Source organism: Triturus cristatus, chromosome 12 (assembly GCF_964204655.1).
Source record: "Triturus cristatus chromosome 12, aTriCri1.1, whole genome shotgun sequence".
Lineage (NCBI taxonomy): Eukaryota > Metazoa > Chordata > Amphibia > Caudata > Salamandridae > Triturus > Triturus cristatus.
In genome coordinates, this window is record NC_140595.1 from 90,134,717 (window position 1) to 90,160,609 (window position 25,893).

General features: G+C 45.3%; 1 protein-coding gene across 6 annotated transcripts in view; it reads right to left on the minus strand.

Annotated features, from left to right (window-relative positions):
- Nucleotides 1-1,403: 1,403 nt before the first annotated feature.
- The window catches only part of PKLR (pyruvate kinase L/R), a 75,232-nt gene continuing 50,742 nt past the window's right edge, over nucleotides 1,404-25,893 (minus strand). For all 6 annotated transcript variants that reach the window (XM_085639093.1, XM_085639092.1, XM_085639094.1 and 3 more), the window contains exons 7-11: nucleotides 16,727-16,877; nucleotides 14,459-14,611; nucleotides 13,161-13,327; nucleotides 2,005-2,186; nucleotides 1,404-1,779 (exon numbers count right to left, since the gene is read on the minus strand). In XM_085639093.1, the coding sequence (XP_085495219.1) occupies nucleotides 1,673-1,779; nucleotides 2,005-2,186; nucleotides 13,161-13,327; nucleotides 14,459-14,611; nucleotides 16,727-16,877 (760 nt within the window). In that variant the 3' untranslated portion in view covers nucleotides 1,404-1,672. The remainder of the gene's footprint in view (nucleotides 1,780-2,004; nucleotides 2,187-13,160; nucleotides 13,328-14,458; nucleotides 14,612-16,726; nucleotides 16,878-25,893) is intronic.

Consider the following 25,893-nt stretch of genomic DNA (forward strand, 5'->3'; position numbering starts at 1 on the left):
AACTTTAGGCTTATGATTTAAAAATAATTTGGATACACCGTTACAATGAATGAACATCAAAAATTACCAAGTATTGATGGTGTTCAAGTATGGGTTTGCATTTTTCGCTAGATAAGTATTGTAATTACTGGTCTTGATAAAATCTGAAGGACTATTGAAACAAATTGTGGGTAAACCATCTTTTCACCAATGGTGAAGTCACAGCCATTACTCACCGACAAGGATCAACTAAGAGCCGTGTAAAGCTGCCTCCTACCTTCCCAGAAAGGCCATGTATGATTATTTGCTTTCCACATGAGCCCAGTGCCTCCATTGCACTCAACCCTCCCCAGGCTCTATGGTAGGAGAGGTTCAGACACGGTAGAGGGTAGTCCCCCGAGACCGCAGAGACTAAACATCTGACATTGACAGGAAGACTTTGATGATCACCTTACACCGTCTTGAAAAAGCCCACGGCCAATGGGCCACTAGGGCGAAACACGTATCGGCTTTTGGCTTTTCTCTTCATAATTTATTTGCCCTCTGTTAACAAAAATAGAAATTAAACCCAAAAAGTGATTATTTGAGAAATGTTTTGATGTTGATTATCCATTGACGTGGATCAAGTAAGAAGGCACTACCCTCTACCGTTTCTGAACCTTAACTTTATAATGGCTCTTGGGTGTAGCCATTTACGAGGACTGTGCCACATATAAAATTGGGCCCTAACAATTGTAGCGCCGAAAGTCCAGAATTTTCCACCCTAACAGCAACTCATACTCTATGGTAGGAGAGGACTATCCAATGTCAAAGGTGACCAACAGGTCCAGTAAAAGGATAACTGGCTTCAGCCCAGAGTATTCCTCCTAATGTCCAGAAGAGGAGGCTCTGTCCAGTGACAGACCCCGCCAGGTTACTTTCAAGCAGAACAGTAACTTTCTTTATGGTTCTGAGCTGCAGGAATGCAATGGCTTTCATTACTTCGCGCTTTAAGGCAAGTCACAAAAAGACAAATCGGGATCTCTACAGTCAGATAAATGGTCAACCTGAGGTCCAGGGGCATCCCTCTGGATAGGCAAGTGCAGTCGCTGTGGTCAGGATAGCCAAAGATCTTCACAATGCAGAGGTGGGAGGCCTGGGTAAAGGAGCAGGGCAACTCTGCTAGTAGATGGACAACTTGTGCAACTGTAATCCCGAAGGCGCAAATTATATAGAAAATAATTTTTAATTAAAAGCTGGGTAGGTCCTTCACCAACAATGTAGTCAATGGCATAGAGCATGCATACAACAAGACCACCGAGTAGCCCAAAGAAAACAGACATCGTCTGCTTCTTGCATCAAGCTTTAAGTTACAACACAAGTTTTCATAGGGGCAAATGTAATGGTATTAACTACCCCTCACCCCAAAAACAGAGAAAGATCCATTTTATATGGAATGTGTTTATTTTTCAAAGTGACACCAAGCTTAGGCGCATGTGGCAGAAGTGAAAAAAGTCTAAGTCAGGCATTACAGCATAAGGGCTTCCAGAGACCTCCTGGAACCGCCCATTGGCAAATGAAGTATCGGAGCATCAGGCATGCGTGCACTACAGGCGTGTTGCTGTAGGCCCAATTCCTAGGCAGGGGGTGACGCAAAGTAGGGGGGTCAGCAAATGCAGCTGTGAAAGGAATCCACGGTAAGCTCCAGCAACTCCTAGGGCACCTTTACCACTTGCATGATGTTGGTGAATCCAGCTCCCGGCCTCCAGCCAGTCACAATGATGACAATGTCCTCTGTGTGCAGGAATCCTCGCACCTTACCTGTGGAAGAGGAGAGTATTAGCGCTGCAAATAAAGGATGCTGGGCGCGGTTTAATTTGTGGCAGCTCCCATTCCCCGAACAGTCATGAATGGTCACAGGTCAACATGTCAGGAAATATGTTGCTACGTTCCAGTGAAATGACTCTTTAGCATCTCCCGTTACAGGAGGATGCCAACCCACTTAGAGCCACCCACCCCCGACCAATTTTAGGAGCCATTACTCACCGATCTCAATACCGAACTGAGTTCTGCGGTCCACATCATCAGCCCACACCTCCAGCTGGGGATCTCGGTAGAGGACAGGGAACACACCCCTACTCAGGTGTGCAATGCGGGCTACCTGGGCGTTGCGGGTAACAGCAATGATGGGCGCCCGTGGTCGGTAACGGGAAAGCAGCTGTGCTGATCTGTAGGTAGAGCAAATAGGGAATGTGTGGCTTTGGGTTGGATTAGCGTAAACAGGGGCACAACATGGCTTCTTTACTATAGGACCACCCCCTCTGCCTAGACGGGGCAGCGCTCACTCATCCAGCGACCAGTTTCAGAAATGCCCTCTAATGCATTTGGGAGCCACACATTCAATCTAATGTTTAAGGACACTGTTTAGCCTGAAACACCACTGCTCAATGAAACTACTTATCATAAGCGTTGCAACGTTTACACCAGTGGTACGACATTAACATAAACAAACACTGACCATCTTGGCTTGGCATCATGCCCTTGGCTGCCAGCACGGACTGAATCTTAGATCCAGATAAAGATTTATGATCAAGAGGTTTGGTGCAGTTTAGTGAAAAACCTGAATACATTTGAGATCAGCCAAATATTTAGCAGATGGATATCTTTTGGAAAAGTCTGCCAAGAAAGAAAAAAAAAAAAAAACAATAAAAAAAAAAAACAGGGGTTTTCACTGTCCACAAAGTGCACATAGTACAAACAATGGAGTAATTTGTAGAATGGGTAAGAGATTTTTTTTGTTAAAGGATGAACTCTCCTCAATATGGAAACAATGAAGCCATGTGGTTTGATGACATGCTTTGCCTTCTAACTGATTTGTGATCCCAATCTCATGCTTCTGGGAACAGATAAAGCCTAGAAAAATGGAGAAAAACTCAAGATTTGACGCCCCTTCTCTTTTTGCCTAAAGATGGGCTTACTGTAAAACAGTTATGTAGAAGAGGCAGAAGCAGACATTTAAATAGATGAGATTTGTCATTTGCCACATGCCAAGTATTAAACTATCTAGAGCCATGAAAGATAATCAAAGACAATGATTCAACCCTTCACTTTGATGGGGCCATGCAAATTAACAAAATAAGTCAAGTTCGGGTATGCCCAATACAGACCCTGAAGGGCCAAAGCCATTCCAGATTTTTTAGTTATCTGCAGAGATGCACTCAAGTACATGTGATCTCACTGTAAATAAGTTGCACCATTGGTGGTGAACCCAGGAGCTTGGTATATAGCTAGGCATATGGATCAACAGGGGGCAGCCCTGGACTGAAAGTTGGTTAAAACACAAGCGATTTTCCCCTCTCAGGCGGTTGTGGGTGGAGATTTGCGATGACAGGTACACATTCACAAATGTCTCCATTGCACCAAATGGTAGCAATTTTAACAAAACTAGTGAAGACCACTGCTTGAAATAATGTCAAAACAAAAATCACCTCCAACCGTCTGGTAATGTTTTGGGACGGCTTATGCTAAATTGACTGTTCTAGGACTCTGTAACAGCTCCAAGTCAAACTTCTTCCTAGAAAAAAAGTCTTGGCATCTAATGTGGCCAACTAAAATCTGAAATGTTATGACATTCAAACAACTATAATTCTGTTTCCGTGGAACTGTACCTATGTCTGGTCATCTTTTATTCAGTACACAGCGACCGGCAATATACAACCCTGCTGCCATCCAATTTTAAGGACTTTTTGATCTTTTTTCTAATCTTATATCATATTAACAGATCTGGTTGGACTATGGTGACTATCATGTGACCATCCACATGGTTTCTAGTCCTGTGCTTTTCACAGGAATCATTGCCCTCATGTGTGTTAGTCTAATTAGCTCAATGGAAGCAACCAAGGCAACACTCCGCACCCAGAATGCCTTGGGTTAGGAAATGAAAACTCCAAGAAACAGCGTAGGTGGCCACGCAGTGGTTAGGTGGTCACTCTAGTTCTGAGAAAGGAATATAACAGTTGAAACCGCTTTCCAAAATCCTTGTGGCGTCATGGTAGGAGAACTATGTACCAAAAAAATATATATCGGAACTACAGGAGGTGGCATAGTAAAAATTACTAAAATGGAATAAGCTTTGTGCCCTATTTAACTCCGACTTTATAAAGCAATGACTTTTAATTTATTGCAAATATGTTCCTCCATGAGAAAATCTGAGTGATAAATATTACCTTATAATGTGGATTAATCAAAGGTTTAACCAAGACTAATTCAATTAAATAATAAAAAGAGCACTAAAACTTGAAAATAGCCAGTTGCTCTCACTAGCTAGAGACCTGCAGTTTATATGCCATAACATGAAAAAGTACAAAACCGTATTTTATAGTGTAATACAGAGTAGGCAACAAAAATCACCAACGGACCAACCAGAGAAAAAACGCTCAAACTATCGATCATATATGTACAGAGTAGGAATAAAAGATTCAAGTTCTCAGGTGTTTGGTGAAAAAAAAAATTGATGTTCCAGAAGTGTAGATAGTTATAGTTAGGACTGTGTTTCCATAGGAAATCTCAAAATTCTATTTTGAATAACTTTGGCGCCGGTTGACGAATCTTTGCGAAAATTTCAAAACTAATGGGGCGCTCCGCTCAGCTCCTACCCTGAAAGTCTCGGGGGGATTCGTCAAGCGGGGGCCGAGAAAAAAAGGGGGGTCCCAAAACGAGTTTTCCCCATGCATTTTCCCATAGGACCTTTAGTCGAAGGTACAGCCCGAACGGCTGAACAGAATTGCTTGAAACTTGGCAGAGAGGTAGTCCTCAGGTCAGGGATGTGCCTTTTGCATATATGGAGTCAATCTGTTCAGTAGTTCCTGAGAAAACTGCAGTTAAAGCACATAAATATCTATAGCGCGCACCGTAATTCTGATTGGTGGTTACAGGTCAGTCAACGTTCGAAATCAGGAAGTGTCGGCCGCCATTTTGTTTGTTTTCAGTGCGAGAGTGAAAAAGGAAGGTGGCGAACGTGAAAAGGGGGCAGGGTAGGGAGTTCCTGAACCCCTAGCCTTTGTCAGGGGGTCCCTGAAGGACCCCGAAGGCAGAAAAAACATTTCAATTAAAAAAAAAAAAATAATAAACAAATAAAAAATAAAAATCGCAGGGTTGCGCGCACCGTGAAAAACCATAAAAAAACAAAAAGTTTTATACGTAGTTTATTGTAAAATATATATAAAAAAATATACATGACTTAGCATTTAAAAAAACCTACAAATTCACTGAAAAAACCATAGGTTTCACACACGTTATAGTTCGGAATTAGCATTTAAAAAACCTTGCAAATTCACTTAAAAAACCATAGGTTTCACACTTTTTTTTGTTGAAACATTTTTTATTGTTTTCCAACTCAACAAGGCAACAATCATCGCACCATCCCCACCCGTCCAGGAAGTACCACACATGTAGCAGCAACCCCGACTCTCCTGAAGACGGCTCAACCTTCCCACCCGGTCCCCTCTCCCCTCCCCCTGTCAGTGTGCCCCCGTCCCCTACCCCTCTTTCGACGTGCCCCCCCTCCCTAGACAATAAGATACAGGAGCCCAGCCTCTCCCTAAACAAACAGAACCTTCCAGCTTGCCCAGCCAAAGGTGCAGGCGGACAGAGCCCACCGCCTCGCCTCTTCTACTCCCCGCTCCCCACTACCTCCTGCCCGTCAGACCCGCTCTCCTCAGCCCCAGCCTCGGACATCAACCCCTGAAGTTCTACCACCAACGCTTCCCATGCCCGGGCCGTCGCCAGCGCCTTTTCGTCATCTCTCCGGAGGGCCAGTTGCACCCGGAGCGTGCCGTCAGCCCCCGCCCAACGCGCCAACGCTGATCTCCAGCGCAGGAAGTTAGGTCCCCCCCGGGATTTCCAGTGCAGAGTCAGTTCCCTCTTGGCCATTATCAACCCCAGATCATAAAATTTGCTAGTAACCTTCGTGCGGCGAGTGTGGGGGAACCAAAGCAACAAACAGGTCCCCATATCCGGGGCAATGGAGCGATCAGTTACCTGGTTCAAACAATCCACCACTGCTTCCCAGTAGTCGCCCAACTGCGTACAGGACCAAAACATGTGCCGAAAGTCCGCCCCGTCTACCCCGCACACAGAGTGCGCTCCCCCGAAATATCGCAGTATCTTGGCCGGCGTCAGGTATGCCCTGTGTAACGTAAAAAACTGGACTAACTGAAACCGGGCATTCCTCGTTCCCTTCCAGGCCCTCCGCACCAGCGTGGACCACGTGGACTCGGGGATCTCTTTTCCAAGGTCCGCTTCCCACTTTTCCCTCAGAGCGCCCAGGGGGAGGAGTCTCTCCGTCGACAGCCGGCGATAGAGGCAAGTGATGGCCTTAGTCGTCCCCGCCGCCATCACTACATATTGGCAACCCGCGGCAGTCGGCGGTTCCGAAAGCCCCATGTTCCAATGCCTCTGGAGGCTCGCCACCAGGGCCGCATGAAGCAGGAAGTCTCCCCGCGGGAGCCCATAAGAGTCCTGCAAGTCCTGGAAAGGCAACAGTACTCCTTCTCTAAATAAGTCCCCCACCATCTGTACCCCCAGTTCCTCCCAGACCGCTAACCCCGACCAATCTCCCCCATGCGGGAACGCCGTATACATCCCCAGGGGGATCTCCGGGGCATAGGGGTGGACTATGGCGGCCCTCCTCTGGCATCTGTTCCAGCATAACCGGAGGGTACGTTCCTCCAAGGTGAGCTGGGCGAGGTCTAATCTCTGGTGGAGGACTATAAAGGCCAGCACATGTCGCGGTATTAGTCTGCCCTGAGGGCCCTCCGGGCCCCTGTACTCCCTGGCCACCGCCTGTGTAAGCCATTGGAGCTGGGCCGCCAAGTAGTACCACTCAAAATCCGGTGCCGCCAAGCCCCCCTCTGCCCTTGGCCGCCGCAAGGTGGTCAGCGCCACTAGACGCCTTCCCGAGCCCCAAATGAAGCCCGTGGATAATACCCGCAGCCTCGCGAAAAACGACGCCGGGATCCATATAGGACGGGTGCGAAAATAGTAAAGAAGCCGTGGCAGCGCCACCATTTTCAGCAGCGCCACCCTCTCAGCACACGAGAGTGGGAGCGTACTCCAAAACCCCATGCTACCCCGTAGGCCACGAAGTGCCCTGCCAACATTCCCCTCCAGCAAATCAGTCTGGGTATGATAAATGTTAACCCCCAGATAACGGAGGCAGCTGCTTTCCCATCGGATATGTCCCAACGCCCGGGGGGGCCGTCCCCCCTGCGACAACGGGAACAAGCACGTCTTACCCCAGTTGACCTTAAGCCCAGACAGCCGACCAAACTCCTCCAAGAGGGTAACCGCTCCGTCCAGCGCACTCTCCGCATCCGCCAAGAACATCAGCAGATCATCTGCATATAGGGAGATATAGTGTGTATCCTCCCGCAGGGAAACTCCCACATAAGCACCCCCTCGTCGGGCATGAGCCGCCAGCGGTTCGACGGCCAGGGCAAACAGGGGGGAGAGGGAACACCCCTGCCTCGTCCCCCTCCGTACACGTTAGGAGGCCGATATGGTAGCCCCCCCCGTCTTCACTCGGGCCGTAGCATCGCTATAAAGCAACGTGGTCCAGCGTACGAAGTCCTCCCCCAAGCCGAACTCCCGCAGCACTCGGTATAAGTAAGGCCATTCCACACTATCGAAGGCCTTTTCTATGTCGACCGACAGCGTGCAGGCCTCCGGGAAAACTTCCTGGTCCATTTCCATCACTCGCACAGAAGTGGCCGTGCTGCGCCGAGGAATAAAGCCCGCCTGATCCGGGTGGATTAAGGCGGTCATATGACTCAAAAGGCGCGACGCCAGTATCTTACTCAATATTTTATAGTCCGTCAGCATAGAGAGCGGCCGATACACCGTATGCGCGTCGGCCTCCCCTCCAGGCTTTAATAAGGGTATCACAATCGCCTCCCGAGCAGAGGCGGGCAAGCACCCACGCTGCCAGGACCTGCAGCTGCGGCGCTAACAGATCCGGGAACGCCGCAAAGAACTAGACAGGCAACCCATCCGCCCCCGGGGTTTTCCGACGGGCCATGTGCCTAATCGCCGCACGAATCTCGCCCAGCGATATGGCACCCCCGAGATCTTTCCCAATCTCCGGGTCCAGTCGAGGAAGGCGGGCCTCCAGTAAGAAGCCCGCTAGGCCTTCAGGCTCCCCCTCCATAGTGCTATCGTACAGCCCAGCATAATATCTGGCAAACCGCTGATTTATCCCCATCTGGGAATAAAGCGGGGCACCCCCCGCTTCAACCAGGGAAAGTATCGGTTCCCCCCGGGCCGTCGGGTTCGCCAACCACGCCAGAAGGGATCCCACCTTATCCCGTTCCGCGTGCGCTCGCATTAAGTAGCTTTTATGGTCAAAACAGCGGAGCTTCTCCACCTGCACCGCCACACCCTCACGTGCCTCGGCAACAGCAGCCAACTCACCGTTTCCCGCCTGATGCGCCCGTTCAGCCGCCCGCAGCAGGGCCTCCGCCCCATCAACCTCCTTCAATAAAGTCTTCCGCACTCCGGCTGTGGACGATATACAAACCCCCCGAACAACCGCCTTAAACGCGTCCCATTCCGTCGCCCGGCTTGCCGTCGTACCCGAGTTCCGCTCAAAATATTGTTTTATGCAGTCACTAACCTCATCCCGGAAGACCGGGTCCTCCAGAAGCAGGGGGTTAAGACGCCACGTGGGAATAACTTGCCGCTGCCTGGACCACTGCAGCACCCCCATACAGGGGTTATGGTCCGAGAGAGTTTTAGCTAGATATTCGCTATGCCGCATCAGCGATTGGACGTCCGGGGAACACAGTATACCATCCAATCGGACATACAGCTCATGAGGGGCAGAATAGAAGGAGTAATCCCTGTCCAGCGGGTGAGGAGTACGCCAAGTGTCTACCAGACCCCAAGTAGCCTGCCAGCTACGTCGGCTATTGGCCACCCGACGCACCACCGACTGCGCCAGGGGCGGGTGGGACCTATCCAGCTCCACATCAGTCACTGAGTTAAAATCCCCCCCCCCACCACCACCGGCCCCGTCAGATACGCCGCCAACTGCCCCGACAGCTTGGAGCAGAACGCGGCCTGGTCCATATTAACCATAGGTTTCACACATGTTATAGTTAGGTGGATATTTTACTCGTAAAAAACCAATGAAATTCCCCCGTTCTAGTTAGTTCAGATAACTATAACTCGCGCGACCGCCACTCTATCACAAGGATGATGTCATGAGTGATGTAATATGTGACGTCATGAGCAGGATTCCGGGCGCGCGAGTTCTAGTTAGTTCAGATAACTAGAACGGGGGGGAATTTCATTGGTTTTTTTACGAGTGAAATATCCACCTAACTATAACATGTGTGAAACCTATGGCTTTTTTTAAGTGAATATATATATATATATATATATATATATATATATATATTCACTGAAAAAACCATAGGTTTCACACATGTTATAGTTAGCGGAAATTTTACTGATAAAAAACCAGTGAAATTCCCCCGTTATAGTTAGTGCAGGCAACTATAACTCACGCGACCGCAATCCTCTGCTGATGCTAATACTGTATTTAGACACTTATTTGCCCATGTCTTCTTCCATACATTTTTAGCTATACATATATTTCAAATATTTTTCTTTCATAAAGACACATATGTCATCAGCAGAAGATTGCGGTCGCGTGAGTTATAGTTGCCTGCACTAACTATAACGGGGGAATTTCACTGGTTTTTTATCAGTAAAATTTCCACTAACTATAACATGTGTGAAACCTATGGTTTTTTCAGTGAATTTGCAAGGTTTTTTAAATGCTAATTCCTAACTATAACGTGTGTGAAACCTATGGTTTTTTCAGTGAATTTGTACGGTTTTTTAAATGCTAAGTTACTTTACGCCATTCGTGGCGTGCGCGCCCACCTAACGCCACCAAAAGCACAGGGGGTGGGGTCAATGTGGATAGTGGTTTTTTATTTTGATTTTATATTTTTATTATAATTTAATGCAATTTTTTTTTATTTCATTTTTTGTAAGCCTTTAATAATTTATGTACTATATCCTGCATTATCGAACGGTTTTTTTTTATGCATTTTTTTCCGTGCGCGTACGGTAAGCTGACGCTACGCGCTTGTAAAATACGCGTACGGTAAGCTGACGCTACGCGCTCTGGACGTAATTAGTGCAGCGCGCCTACGTGATACGTGCGTTCCGTACGCGTATACCCGGAAGCAACGTCGCGGTTACGCAGGGGCGTGTAATGCGCATGCGCGATACGTGATACGTGCGTGCCGTGCGCGTACACCCGGAAGCAACGTCGCGGTTACGCAGGGGCGTGTAATGCGCATGCGCGAAAGTGACGTAAGCGCTGCGTAAGCGCACCGTAAGCGTCACGTGCGCACACGGTAGGCCATGTGACTTACAAAGAACACTTTTTATTGGTTGAAATTACTTTCACTTCCAGAAACTTCCCACACCACACCCATTCCCCTCTTTACTGCTTGAAAGAACACTTTTCATTGGTTGATACTACTTTCAGTTCCAGATTCTTCCCACACCACACCCATTCCCCTCATTTCTGCTTGTGATTCTCTAGGAGCAGGAGCTGGATTGACATTGGGATACAATGGCAGAACAGCAGAGCTCTTCTGAGAGTGAGGCCAGCAGCACCACCATGATCCAGAGAAGGAGGAAACAAAAGACTTCTTTTGTATGGGAGTATTTCACTTTTCCAGAGGGGGAGAAAAAGGTCAATGCTCCAAAGGTCACTTGCACACTTTGTGATCGTGTTTTATCAAGAGGAAATCCAAGTAGGAAATATTCCTTTGGAAATCACTCTATGATGAGACACCTTCAGGACAAACACCCAAGGACCTTTGCTCGACATACTGGAGAAAACTCTTCAGTAAGTCACCAGAGCCCAGCCTCAGATGCTCAGCCGAGTACATCATCGGCAGCTCAGCTGAGCCCTTCCTCTGTTGTTGGAGCATCACCTTCTTCTTTTCCTTTGGACATCAACCCTCGATTTGCGAGTGTTGAAATGAGGTGTACAAAATGTGGTGGGCTTATTGTTTTTGGGGAGGTCAGTCTTCCCCTTATTAACAATAAGATAGACCAGCATGTTTGTAGACGCTCATAATACTCCCATTCTTTCTTTCCTCCATCCCTGTATGAACCCAACGGCTCTTATAAGAGCCAACCTTACAATTTTTTTTATTTTTTTTTAAGCTTCCCTTTTTGCAAAATTTTTTTTTCCGTGCGCGCACGGTACGCGTAATTCCGCAGGTCGCCGTGCGCGTACGCTACGCGCATACAGCGATTTTTCGAAAAATAATTTTTTTTTATTTTTGCCCTTGAGGGTCCTTCTGGGACCCCCTGACCAAGGCTAGGGGGTCAGGAACTGTCGAGCCTGCCCCCTTTTCACATTATCCACCTTTTTTATTCACCCCCCTGACAGTTCGAGAGAGAAAATGGCGGCCGCCACTTCCTGGTTTCGACCGATTCGAATGTTTACTAAGATCTAACAGCCAATCAGAATCGCGCTCGCGCACGCCACCGTACGCGTACGGTAAGCTTACCGTAAGCGCACGGTAAGCTTCCACAGATATATATATTGATTTAAAGGCTATTTTCTCAGGATCTACTGAACAGATTTACACCAAGCCTACAAAAGGCACTTCCTTGACCTGAGGACTACCTCTCTGCCAAATTTCTAGTAATTCTGTTCAGCCGTTCGGGCTGTAGCTCGTTCTAAAGGTCCTATGGAAAAATGCATGGGAAAAACGCGTTTTGGGACCCCCCTTTTATCTCAGCCCCCGCTTGACGAATCCCCCCGAGACTTTCAGGGTAGGAGCGGAGCGGAGCGCCCCACCTATTTTGAAAAATTTGCGAGGATTCGTCGACCGGCGCCAAAGTTATTCAAAATAGAATGTTGAGGTTTTCCTATGGAAACGTGGTCCTAACTATAACTATAACTACCTACTGGCGACCGCCAGTAGGTAATATATATATATATATATATATATATATATATATAGTTTCGCTACTCAAACTGGTTATTCCATCACTTTCACGCTAGAGCATCTTCGGCTAGACTGCAACATTATAGTTCTCTCAAGGTAGTCGAAAGCACCCAACTGGTAAACAATTGTTTAACCATAAACTACTGCGGACCTTTAAACAATTTTAAAGTGTATTTGTAAATCTATTTTTACATGAGCGAGTGACAATTCAAAGGAACCGCATCTCCACAGAGAACTGGAGTACCCTTTCTCAATAAGCACACTCACTTCAGCATCATCATGGGTTCCCAGTCTCTTCTGAGAGAGTAAGCAGACTCAAGAGACACAAAACAAATAACACATTGTCAAAGGGAATAGGTCTGGGCAAGCATGCCACATTTCAAAATATTTTCAGCAAAACACACAGTATGCAAACAAATGACGAGAATATAAAAAAATAATGGCGTGGCTCAGCCACTTAGGCACATTGGCGAGAAGTAGCATCCTTTTTAGGTGGATGTGCACATATAACCTGGAAAATACAGTGATTCTGTGCAGAACAGCAAACTAATGAAGTGGCCTGACCCACTGCCTCAAGCTGTATGCTGCAAGAGGGTTAAAGCAAAAGGCGGGTGGCAAGCCAACAGACCAATGGATGAAAAGGGCTAAGTGAAAGTCCTACATGTATGTATGCAGGAATTTTTATTAGGAATGTTTGGAAAACACGAAGCATAAGATAAGGTATCACCAGGCCAGATCAAAAAATGTGGATGCCACCATTCTAATGTCAGGGTCATATGGTCAATGTGCTAAGCTACAAAATGGTGGAGGGCACAGTCTTTTCAGGGAACAGAGAGGAGACCTACTCCCCAAACATGCTATTTACTAACATGTCATCACTTACTTGCAAAGCATTTAAATACAGTAAACTATTTCTAAAAGAAAGATGAATACTATGGGGAGTAAGAAACCTTTATGGTTAACTTCACTGGGTCAATTTATATGGATTAGTGACCTCCGAACAACCCAAGTGGCCATGGACTAGGAAACAAAGGATGCCTGTGAACCTGGAATACTGCAGGGTCACCAGCCAATGAGACTTCGCTCATCCCAAAGGTCACTTCCAATTGGATACCTCACTGGCACATTCTGTGCAACACAAAGCTCCCCATTTACCTGCCAGAGGTGGTCAGCACAATGATGGCACCAGCACAACACTTGAAGGAAGCCTCCACGGCTCCAATGGCCGCAACTTCAGTTGGGTCCTGGGTGAGCGGGGTGACGCGGCGTAGCTCCTCAAACAGCTGCTGGTTATAAATGGCTGCCTCTGCCTCTCTGGCGATCTGTGAAGGAGGGAAAGATATGTTGAGGGAATGCAACATAATACAGAGGCCGTTCCGGGTCATCCCTGGATGCAAGCTGCAATAAGGAAACTGAATTCTATCAACTGGCTTTCCAGTGGGGTTAAGTCAAGAGACTGGTTAGTCCCCACCTCTGACATTTCAGGTTCTAAACATCCATACTGGTCTTTCAGTGGCAATATTCATTATCCCTACTCAAATGACATGCGCCTGCTGCATCACACGCAGGACCTGTTCGCATACGTTATTGTTCTATATTTAATGCATGTGACAGAGTGGTGGCGATTGCACAGCACTTGCCGTCACTCTGCTGCAAATAAAACAGGAATTAGTCACATCAGAGTGCTCCTATACCATCTACCAAGGCACAAAAGCTCAGCCATTCAGAATTGCCGCTTATTGCTGCCAAAACAGCCTGGTGCGAGGTACAATAAGATTTAACATCTTTCCACTGCTTCCTTTTAAAATAAATTAAAAAAGTGTAATGTCCCAAATTATATCTTACGAGCCCACAACTGGTGGTGATAAATGCTGCAGTAACCAAATACCAAGGCACTCTAGACTTTTATTAAGCTTTTGATGAGCAAGATAAGGCTCCCCAGTCATGACTGCACCTCATGCCTCTTTCTTCCACCACCCTGCAATTCCAATGTCATTTAGTTTACCTCCCTGCTTTCTTGCCGTCAGTCTACCATTTTTTTTCCTTCCTCATTTTCTCAATTTATCAGCTTTGGACCAAACATCTGGTGATGGAAAATGTGCCCCACGCTTGCAAAATTGCTGCTGCCTCCAAGTCTCTACAAGGACTTCAGAAATGGCCTTCAATGTCTGAAGTCCCTCCTCTTCAGCCAAGCAAACCGCGTCAATCCAGTTTAAATCCACGGCCTTCATTTGCTTTCACTGCTCCTACAAGGCTCTGAAGAGGCTGTGCTACCTGCATTCACATCAAGAATAATAAGATGGCACATTTGTAGCAGTGTTAACCCTCTACTCGATCTAGTTATCCCATTTCCATATGAACCTTCCTTCAACTTTGCTTACCCTGCTGCTTCATCCTGTTAAACCTGTTGCACATGACAGAATATCTTTGAAGTAACTGTAGGTAGCACCTACCGCGTGTTGCATGCGGACAGCCTCCACTGGATACAATCCCTTGGCGGTCTCTCCAGAGAGCATGATACAGTCGGCACCATCCAGAACCGCGTTGGCCACATCACTGCTCTCAGCACGTGTCGGGCGAGGTTTCTTGATCATACTTTCCAACATCTGAAAGAGAGTTTGAAATGTGTACTTAAGGGGCGATTGCAGATCAACCAACTTCTAGACTACTTCAGCCCAAGCAATAAACTTTCATGCTTTAATATTCCCCTCTGTATATATGTTTTACTCATCTGCATTTATTTTTTGTTCACTGGTACTTTGACATTCATTTGGTTTACTATGACAATATGAATTTGCAACTTCCACAATTACAGGCTGATCACGTGGTTCTGGTAAGGCCATCAATAAGACGTGGAACAATCGTTTGATAAAGTCTTGTATTGTTTGTTGTGAGCAACTCAGAGTTTATAAAGTATTAAGATTCAAAAGGTTTGGCAATGTTATTTTAAAAGTAGAGCGTGCTCAATCTAGGAATATACCTTTATTTCGTTTTGAGCAGAGTACTTTTACTCTATACAAGGGTGTGGGGGAATCAGTCCTTTTATTGGTAAGAGCATAGTGCATTTTATACAAACATTTCAACCCATCTTGCAATGTTGGGAGCATGAGGAGATTTGATTTTTAAGCTAATTTTATCCCTGTTTTTCTATGGTATTTGTTTGTAGTGCCAGTGATAATGCAGTTTTGGCAGCGCTTTGCCAACTAGATGGCTTGGTGCCAGATTCTGCCCTATTAGAGGGATTCTGCTTTGAGTGTGTTGTCCAATGGTGTTATCATTTGTGGTTGAAGTTGGTTTGATGGTGTCTGGTGTTCCTGTGGGTTATAGAAGGTTGCTGTTCAAACAAGGATTAACAAAGATGTATTGGGTGCCTGTGGCGAAGGTGGTCTATAATGTACAGAGTGTGTTGGTTTTGACCAGGTTTGAACTGCATAAAGCAGTGTCTATATACTTCATCCCACCAACTTAAGTAACGGACAGGTAGCAGGGGTTGCCTAAAACCCATTATTTCTCCAGTAAGTTATGGGTGCATGCTGACAGAGAACCACAAGCGGTTCCAAATATAGGATACCTGTAGAGTTCATGGACAGCATTTTTCAATCAGTATCTTCAATGGTAGTCAAGGATGAGCAAAATCGGTCATAAAATTCTGAGATTAGGAGCTATACAAATGACAAGCAACACAGTAAATCCACACTGGTAGGCAAATGTTTCAAATAGCTGGCTTTAGGAATATTTAACCATCAAGGACCTCAAAGTAAAAGAATCTCAATTTCTATGTCCACAAACATAAGACCAACCAGCATGCCCTACACACAAACCATCTACTTTCAGGCATGATCTATATACACAAAAACCTTCAGTCAACTTATTACATCAAGCTTCTAGCTCCTTGCCACAAGTGATTTTAATCAAGGACCAAAAACAAATTATTTAACCTTGAAGAGCAGATAAATTCAAACAAGAAGTGGTTAAGAAACAGATATGAAAACAGACATATCTACAAGCTATAAAAAAAATAGTGGAGAATGCTCAAAGACCTCCGCTTTAAAAATACAAGTTCTGGAAAATTATCCTTACAGTCTCAGCAGGAGTGGGTATTAGCCCGATACTGTTCAAATCAAAGTACACTAGCTTCACCAACTCTGCAGGAAGATCCCTTGATAGTTACTTTAAAAAAAAAACATAAGGAGAAGACGACAACTACCAAGATTAAGGAAATTTCTTATCCAAAGACGGAAGCCATGCTAGCTATTTTTGAGAATTGACAAAAAGTGGGACGAGGGCATCAGTCCACAAATTTCAGTCTGCAACAGAGTAACTACAACAGGCAAGCGTTGCATTCAAAATTTTACAAAAACGTTCATATGTTGGCTGTAATAACCTACATCCAGAAACGTCACACCCAATTTCTGTGGGCGAGATATCAGCAAACCAGTTCTAATCTTACATTCCCAAGGGTATATTCCTAAATAAACCTAGGATGAGTTGGAGTCCGTAGGCAGGTTCCACCTTCTGAACTAGGTCCATTGAAACATTGAACTCAGGAGAATCTTGCGGCACTAGAAAATAGTAATTGTACTTCCTGCACCCAAAAGCCACTACTGGATGAGTTCCGAGACCAAGGTCAGACAACCACATAACCTCAGCCTTTAGCCACAGAAGCAAAACTCTGTGGACCATTACAAGGAACCCGCCAAACTAGACTCCTTGGAACAAACCTGGGTGGCACAGATGACTGGCTTCCCAGCCCGATTGCATCGGCCAATCATCATCTTTTGAGCCAAGAAGACCTTTTCGGCTGGGATTTCAATGCCTAGATCGCCACGGGCCACCATGATACCATCACTGGCTTCCAGAATCTCATCAAACCTGAGGGAGACAGGAAAGAAAATAAGGTAATTTAAGGATAGAGAGGTCTAGAAAACTAAATCTACAAGAAGGATGCGTATTGAGAGAGTGCATTTAGATCTATGGAGGATTCACCTATAGCAAAGGCACACCCCTCCACACAGAGTTAAATAACTTCACAAATCAGTGTTGAGGTACCTGTAGAGGGGTATATGGACAGAGATTCAAGTAAAGAGGTATCAATGGAAACATTTTTTGACAGGTACACACTTCTCTTTATTAAGATCCAGCACGAGATACAGAGGGCATGTGGCATGAAGGAGAGCCTGATCTTTAAAGAAAATTTCATCTACAGAGGCTTTGAGAACTAGGAGTCAATGCAACTCATTACATAACAGTGTCTAATGATATCTATGAAGAGGGATACATTTACAAAACTGAGGGAATGTAACATTTACACTGCTTTAGGAGAAATAAACTTCAGCAGACAGATTAGAAAGTTACATAAATAAAGGTCATGGGGACATTTTTACAAACAAGGGTCTGGAGAGAGAAATAAGTAAATAGAACGGGAGACAACGTTTACATTGCAGATTTTACACTGCATGCAAACAACGCGGCCTTTACGACTGCGTTGTTACAACGCAGTGCCATTACTACGCAAGTCATTACAACGACTTGCGCTAGATGGCGCTCTAGGATAAGGAACAGTATGATTTACTATTCCAACACTTTCCCTAGCGTTGCACACACTGGAGTTGGAATAGTATACTATTCCAAAGTACAGCGCGGCATCTAGCGCAAGTCGTACTTGCGATGTAATGGCAGTGCATGGACTGCATCGCGGAGTAAAATCCGCAATGTAAAGAGACATATTCAAATAGAACAGATCTATAAAAAGAGACCTCTGTAGAGTGGAGAAGTCTAAAGCATTTTATGCGGAGACAATTACAGAAAAGCCTACGTGGAGAAGTACATGATTGGCAAGACATATGTGAAGAGAGATTTCTTTATAAAAAAATTAATTGATGGGATGGGTATAAAGTGGTCTACGGTGATTTAAGATTTATAGTGGCTTTATAGAGATGCTGTTTTAAGGCATCTGCAATGAAATAAGCCTCTATTGTGAAAAAGCAAGGTGTAAGGTGATAAAGAATTAAACACACAACTTTAGACTACTTTTAATGAAATACAATGATGCACAGCTCCATCAATTAGCAGCAAATACAGAACTTATAGTAGAAGGTAAAGAAAATTCCATGTTTGTGCTGCAAAATGTGCTAATCAATGCCGCAATATCAGGGGGGGGGGCTGCATAAAGCGCAATAGTAGAACTGAGCAGGTTAAGAAAAACCAGTATGAAAACAAAACCTAACAAGTCGCGACTCCACACCATCAGGAAACTGGTAGAGTATCACATCCAGGGTGAAGACGTAAAAAGTTTTTATTTGGTGGGGTTAAAGCCCGCCACCCTCTAATGTGCAGTGCGAGGGAAACTCCACTTTCTGGTGGTGGGATAGGGGAATGAGAGGGGGGGGGTGGGGGGGGGGAGAAGAGGACAGAAAGCCACCCTGGTAAGGAAAACAGACTAAGCACTTTGGGGGTGAAATCTGGCATAACTTTGGGAGGCATGTAAGATGAATGGCAGTAGTTCCATTGCAGGATATTACACAGGACATTTTTTGGTTAGTACAATTTGAAGTAACTTTACATTGGGAGTACCTTTAATGTACATCTTTAAAAGAGTGTCTATGAACACACACATTTTCTGTTTCCCTGAATCAAACCTCCACGCTAAGGAACAAGGCGAGGCGGCACAATAGATCGATTGAGCCACAGGTCAGCAATTAATTTTTTCGTCCATGAGGAAGTACTGTTTGCAAGAATGATGGCCGACGCATGTGGAAATTTCTTTCCTTACATACACCCAAGAAACATTTTTATACTCCTAAATATATTTATGTAATTTACTTCTACTTAAAATGAAATTTCCATTTAAATTAATTTTTGCAATTTTAATTCATGACTAGGTTTATTTCCTTAAAATACAATAGTGTGTGTGTGTATATATATAGGTCTGTTTCTCATGTGAAGGCAAACCCTCTCATTCCCAGTTTATAACAATCAATTTGTTTTCTTTGAGGGTCCTCCAACAGTGCCACTTAAAAAAAAAAAAAAAAAACTCACCTGTTGTGTTGAACCCGCCAACCTCCCTTTTTAGGTCTCGCAAGAGACATTTTATATGTGGGATTTTCAAGGTGCTACCCACTGTTTTGGCTGGCCTAAACCTTGAGTGCACGATCACATGCACGTGCACAGCTGCTTCCACTCCCCCCTCCCTTCTCTATAGCTTTGGCTCCTTTGAAGCACTTCAAAGGGTCCGCTCCCCCGCCCCAAGCGCTCGCGCCCACGCTCCGCCGGGCTTGTTGACATTGTTGTGCACTCGTGCTTTCAGTTTTCCCTTTCTCCTCCCACCCTGCAAGTCTCTGTCTTGCTGCCCCCGCCCGACACCCCTCCCCACCGTCACCGCTGGTTTAAAAGGTAGGCTCCTTTCAGAGTTTTATTTTATTTATTGACATTGTTGTGCTTGTACGTTTGAAACCCAAGTATGGAGTTTCCCCAATCCATCTTGCCAGAACGCATGCCTTCATTTCACCGACCACCTCCCGCCCGTCGCTCTATTTGTTATTCATATGTTCACAGTGTGATTTACGATTTTTTTAATTTACTTGAAATGTTTTGTTTGTGGCGCTGCCTTTCTGCCCTCTGTGCCACTCGTTTTCCATCTTTTTTTGTTCCTTTCTGCCCTCTGCTCCTCTCGTTTTTGTGCCCGTCTGCCCTCTGTTCCACTCTCGTTTTTGTGCCCTTCTGCCCTCTGTTCCACTCGTTTCCCTCTTTTTTGTTCCTTTCTGCCCTCTGCAACTCTCGTTTTTGTGCCCTTCTGCCCTCTGTCCCACTCTCGTTTTTGTGCCCTTCTGCCCTCTGTTCCACTCGTTTTTTTGGGCCTTTCTGCCCTCTGCTCTTCTCGTCTTTTGTGCCCTTCTGCCCTCTCTGCCACTCGTTTTTGTGCCTTTCTGCCCTCTGTGCCTCTCGTTTTCCACTCTTTTTTTGTGACTTTCTGTCCTCTGTTCCACTCGTTTCCCTCTTTTTTTGTGCCTTTCTGCCCCTCTCGTTGTTTGTGCCCTCTGTTCTACTCGTTTTTTTGTGCCCTTCTGCCCTCTGTTCCACTCGTTTCCCTCTTTTTTGTTCCTTTCTGCCCTCTGCAACTCTCGTTTTTGTGCCCTTCTGCCCTCTGTTCCACTCGTTTTTGTGCCCTTCTGCCCTCTGTTCCACTCGTTTTCCCTCTTTTTGTGCCTTTCTGTCCTCTGTTCCACTCGTTTCCCTCTTTTTTTTTGTGACTTTCTGCCCTCTGGTCCTCTCGTTGTTTGTGCCCTCTGTTCCACTCGTTTTTTTGTGCCCTTCTGCCCTCTGTGCCACTCGTTTTTTGTGCCTTTCTGCCGTCTGTTCCTTTCGTTTTTCTGTGCCCTTCTGCGCCACTCGTTTTTTTCCCTTTTGTGCCCCTTTTGCCCTCTGTCCCACTCGTTTCCCCACCGCTGTGCCCCCTGTGGACCCCTTCCAACACTACATATTCACCAAAGGATTGTGTGTGTGGGGCTCGGTGTGTGTGCGTGTGTGTGTGTGTGTGTGTGTGTGTGTGTGTGTGTGCGTGCGTGTGCATAGATGCAATAGGTCTCGCCTTTGCTAAAGCTATTGGCATTGTAAATGACTATGCCATTTATTTATCTGTTTTAAAAACCAACCCATAAATAAAAGAGTTTGTCGTTTACAATACCAATAGCTCCAATTTATGCAAAAGGCGAGACCATTGCATTGTAAATGCTTTTTTTGATAATTCAGTAACTTATCAATGGTTTGCAACACCAACTGGTGTTACAAATCAAGCCATTGATACATCGTGTTTCACAATTGCGAGGGAAGCCCCTTTGATGCCCATTGCTATCGGCAATTCAGAAAGAGTCAGTAAAACCATTTTACAGTCTGGAAATGCTTTAATGAATTGTTGGCATAAACTCTGCGATTCTGAAAAAAATGCAAAATGGCTTTGTACCTCAGACCCTTAGTTCTCTTCTAATGAGACTCTGAAAGACCGTTGAAATAAAGCCTCTCAGAAGCCTCTTTGATATCAAGCCGACACCCTTATAATATGTTCTGTCTATGCTAAACCCAGACCACACCCAGAAACTACTGGATTCATCATAACACACCTGGACTGAGGCTCTTCTTTCTAATCTAAAGCGGGGCGCAAATTGAACTCTTATTTAGATTCTGGCATGCAGTACAACATGAATGCAATAGATTGCAAAATCTCATCTTTCACCACAAAAATGGTTTGCATGTGCAGACGTCAGACACGGTCTACTTGAAGACTAGCTTTAGAAAAAAGCTGGTGTGCTGTACCATTCTCTCAGGGCAGCAGGGACATTAATCCACCCTGGGTAATACCTTAGTAGTGGGAATCCAAGCCAGCCTGCTGCTTCTAAAGTGTTAACAGAGGCAGATGCTCCTCTCGCCCACATGAAAGTACAACATGAGTACTCCTGCCAAATTCACAGCACTGTCTCCTTTTCAATTTTTAATAAATGGCAGTAGGTACAGATTGACATTAACAAAGATAAATACTGAATGGGCCTAATCTGTTTATTTACATAAACCCGAAATATCACAGGTACAAACCCACCACTCAAAGATTTTCTAGTTAACGACCGATGCACGTGATTGTCAAGAGTACTTATACATCAAGAAGTGCAAAAATGCTCTTAGTCAGAGGAGGAAAGAGAAAGCAGCATTCTGGTACTTTACGTTTCTAGCCTTATTTTACAAATGCCAACACCGAAGAGTCTTTATGTATCAAGGTCCAAAGGTGGTGAAAGCATTGTGCTTTGCCAACCAACAGGGAAAGGACAATCAGAATATCATTGATGCTAGAATGGTAAGCAGCATCTGTCAAAGTGATTGAAGAGCTGTAGCTGAAGAAAAGTAGGGTTTGACCCCCCTTATCATTTGGTTTCTGCACATTTTACACTCAGATTCCATGAGTAGATGGAAAGCTGCAGACAAATTTATCACCACCATCGGGACCGTGCCCAAATAACAGTGACCTGTAATAATGCCTACACATATACGCTATCATATGAATGTTCCAGGGAAGCTAAAAGCAGTAGCGGTTGCTTGGATATATTTAGGACAACCAGGGTATTTGAAACAGATGATGCAACCTGGGTCTGTTAAGATAGCACACCTTTTTTAACCACACCTTTAAACTACATCAGAAGGTAAAACAGGTCCACCAAGGCCACCTTGACAACTACAATTCCTGGTGGCATCTAAGCTATCTGTGAACCTGGAGACCCTGTGTACAAGTCTAAGCCACGATACAGCGTAGAGGAAGTTAAATCAAGAAGGAAAGGCAGATGTAAACCAGCATTTGCAATGCAATAGGTCTCGCATTATAAAAGTGTGAGCATCTGGCATTGCTAAGAATAATGCAACACTAGCTATTGGCTTTTTAAATGATAAATAAATGCCATTATGTGTTTGTTTTATAAAATAGATTTAAAAAGGCATTGTCATGAACAATGCCAATAGCTTAAACTTTTGCAAATGCGAGACCTATTGCATTGCAAATGCTTGTTTTTTTTTAGATCTCGCCTAGGCAGAGCATGCACTGTCTTTTCTAGACATACTGTATGTACTCTGTTGGCTTACAGCCTGCCCATTGCTTTTCATTGGTTTCCGCAAGTATCCATCCCAAAAGCTTTCTTCTGTGTGAGTAATGTGTCTTTTTGTTCCTCGATTATGGTCTTTTGCTCCCTTTCACAGCACAGGGGCCTATTACTTGTATCCATTCACTTGGCTGTAGGTTTGAGCACTTTTTTGGTTGGTTTCTGAAGTGGGTCAGGGAAGTACCGTTTTCTTTCTCTCATGTTACATAGCGAAAACTCGCATCGTATCGGAATGCTTTACACGAGCACGAGTTGCATTACAAACAGCCACGTTGACAGGCACGCAGAAACGAAGTGATTTACCCGGAATCACAGGATGTTGAGCCTTCTGCTGAGGCTCTAACCAGATTCCCCAGCTTAAAGGTCGGCCGCCTTAGCCCTTACACCAAATCCTCTTCCCTCGAGATAGAAGATGGTTGGCACTCCTTCAGAACGCACAATTAAAATGCATTCCCATTATGCGTTCCAAAATAGCACCAGCCATCTGTGAAGCTAGAATTACACATCTGCGCATCTAGCTCTACGCATGAGCAAGGATTCTGCCAGAGTTGGAGCCATTTTAGGATCAGGTACAACTTCACTTATTTTGCTTAAAGGATAACTCTGACCCAAAAATGGCTGTTTGTTGTAGTCACTTAGAGGGATTTTGGTGGGGGACATCGCACAACCCGCTTTCATGCCAGAAAATTGCTGCATTGCTTTCTTGTAACAGAGGGTAGACCATCAGACAATAAGGAAAGATGCTACAATGGGGTTCTGCGGTGAGCGGTGGTTGCCAGCACACTTACCCAGGAGAGGTAGGCAGGCTGGGATCACGGGTGCATGTTTTTAAAGTAAGGCTGTGCTCAAAGAGTGGCCGACACCTTCCAGAGTCCTTGCTGCACCCCACCTGCTGTGTCCTGCTGGTGGCATTTGTTGCTCTTAGTGGTTCTGAAGTGAGCAGGAGCTTTAGATTAAGTTGGTTGATCCCCGCACTGTTACTGCATCAGCAGCCTGGCCCCAATTTGCTGACAGCTACCACTTGCATTTCCAAACTGAAGCTGTGTACTAGCCAATATTGAGGCTAGATGGAGGAAAACTCAGCTTCTATGCACTTTTGTCCTACGTGAGTGTCAGCTGCGTCTATGGGGAAGGCGAGCACAGCACTGTACATACTGTAGGACACTGCACAGTGTGTATATTTGGAGGCCATGCTCTTCTTCGCCTCTCACCTCATGCCACACTTATCAGTCATTCTGTTTCTAGCCCTCCAGTCTATGCCTCTAGTGCACAGTTTCACACTTTCTATCCTTTTACTGTGACTTATCCGGAGATAAAGCTTCCTGCACCCAAGGTGTGTAGCACTGCTTGTTAAGCAGCAGAAGAGAACGCCTGCAGTGAATAAAATGTGGTCACGCTGCCTACTTTACCATCATGGAAATAAGCCTGTTCTTGCAGGTCATCTAAGGACATGCCAGTTGCCAACTATATTCAGAAGACCTATAACCTAGTCAGAAATAGTAATTAAGTGCACATGATAGCCAGCTCCAAAGCCGAACGTCAGTGGCCGATAAGCTAGCTTTTTAGGCTTCATTTTTAAATGCATTACATTAATGCTTCAGCTGGCTAACCTTGACAAAAAAAAAAAAACAACATTAGCAGAGCCAGTAGGTCTACCGTGGCAGACACAACTTCCAACATACAGCACTTAATCAGCAAAACATTATATACTATTCTATTAACACAAACACTCTATACTATACACAAGCACGGTAGACTAGAGAAAACAAAAATAAAACCTCCCAAAGGTGAGACCTATTGGCTTTGCCAATGCTCGTTTAAAATTATATATACACACACACACACATATACATACACATACGCCATATACACAAATGTTCACACTGCCTTATTCTCATGCGTTTATCTATATATACACACACACACTTACACATGCATATATTTATATTACAAATATTCATACATATACTGATGCACAAACGTATGCCTTACACAGAAGCGAACATATACAAGGTTTGAAATACTTGATAACCTCGACTGTACCAGATTAGATTAATTTTTCACATTCATGATTAAATGTAAAACGTTAATACAATTTTTATTAAAGGCCTGATTACATTAATTTTATTTTTAAATATAAAAAAAATATATATAACTAGTTCTTTTTTAATTATACCAATATAAATATGAATAGTTTAATTTAAATTATTCATTTATTAAATATATCGATATTAACTTGGTTCCAAGATATTATTGCTTGTGAAGTAAAGTACTCACAATGTAATGTAAAATTACCAGCGGTGTAATGACTCCAGATGTAATATCCAGGAAGTAATTTTTTCCATGGGGCGTGGCTAAGCACGCGATTAAGACAAACGTTCTCTGCTAGAGCTCCGCTGCTTATTACCCCCTTAATCCGTATAATAATTCGCCTCAATGCACTACTGGGGTAGGTAAACAGCTCTACCGAGCCCAGACTAGACCCGGGACGTCCAATTAACTTTGGGGCACAGAGGGACGGAGAAACGATCGTGCAGCGGCGGTGAGGCCTACAGCGGACTTGAATGGAGAGCAGCCACGGCTGCGATGCAACATCAAGGCCGCACCACACTCCGGAGACGGCGCCTCAGCCGGGACACCCTCCTCGTCTCCCCCTGCGCTGAGGGTACATCTCCAGCGATGGCCGGGTTCTGGAGACAGAGCGCAGGTATCAGCCAACAACCCAGGGGTTAAGCGCAGCGGGGATCCTCAACAGATGACACCCGGCCACGAAGGAAAGGCTGCACGAACCGGCCGATGAGGATACCTGCTGTGAGTAGATACCCTGGCAGCGTGGACGCAGCAGCATAGGTGGTGTCCCCGACCTCGATCAGCGCCTGTGGGGCCGCGCTGGCATTTTCAGGCAAGCGTGTTGTGGGATAGGGCACACACCTTCAGCCCTTATAACAAACCGGAGGGTGCCGGGCCACAACAGACTAAATATTGCATAAATCACATGCCCTTGGAGAAACGCCGCAGTAAGGGTGTAACATGCATTTTCACAGGCCCCGAGCCACAGGGCAGCACAATCGCTGTGGAGGTGGTGCAGTCACATGCACGAAGGACAGAGTGTGCGCATCCAGGACTACTCCCTACCCCGACACCCACCCAGACATGCGGCATAACGTCCAGCAATAGGACGCAGGATTAAAATACGGAAACGTCTAGCCATTACAACACTGGATTAGGCATGTGGTTGGTGCCACACGTCCCGT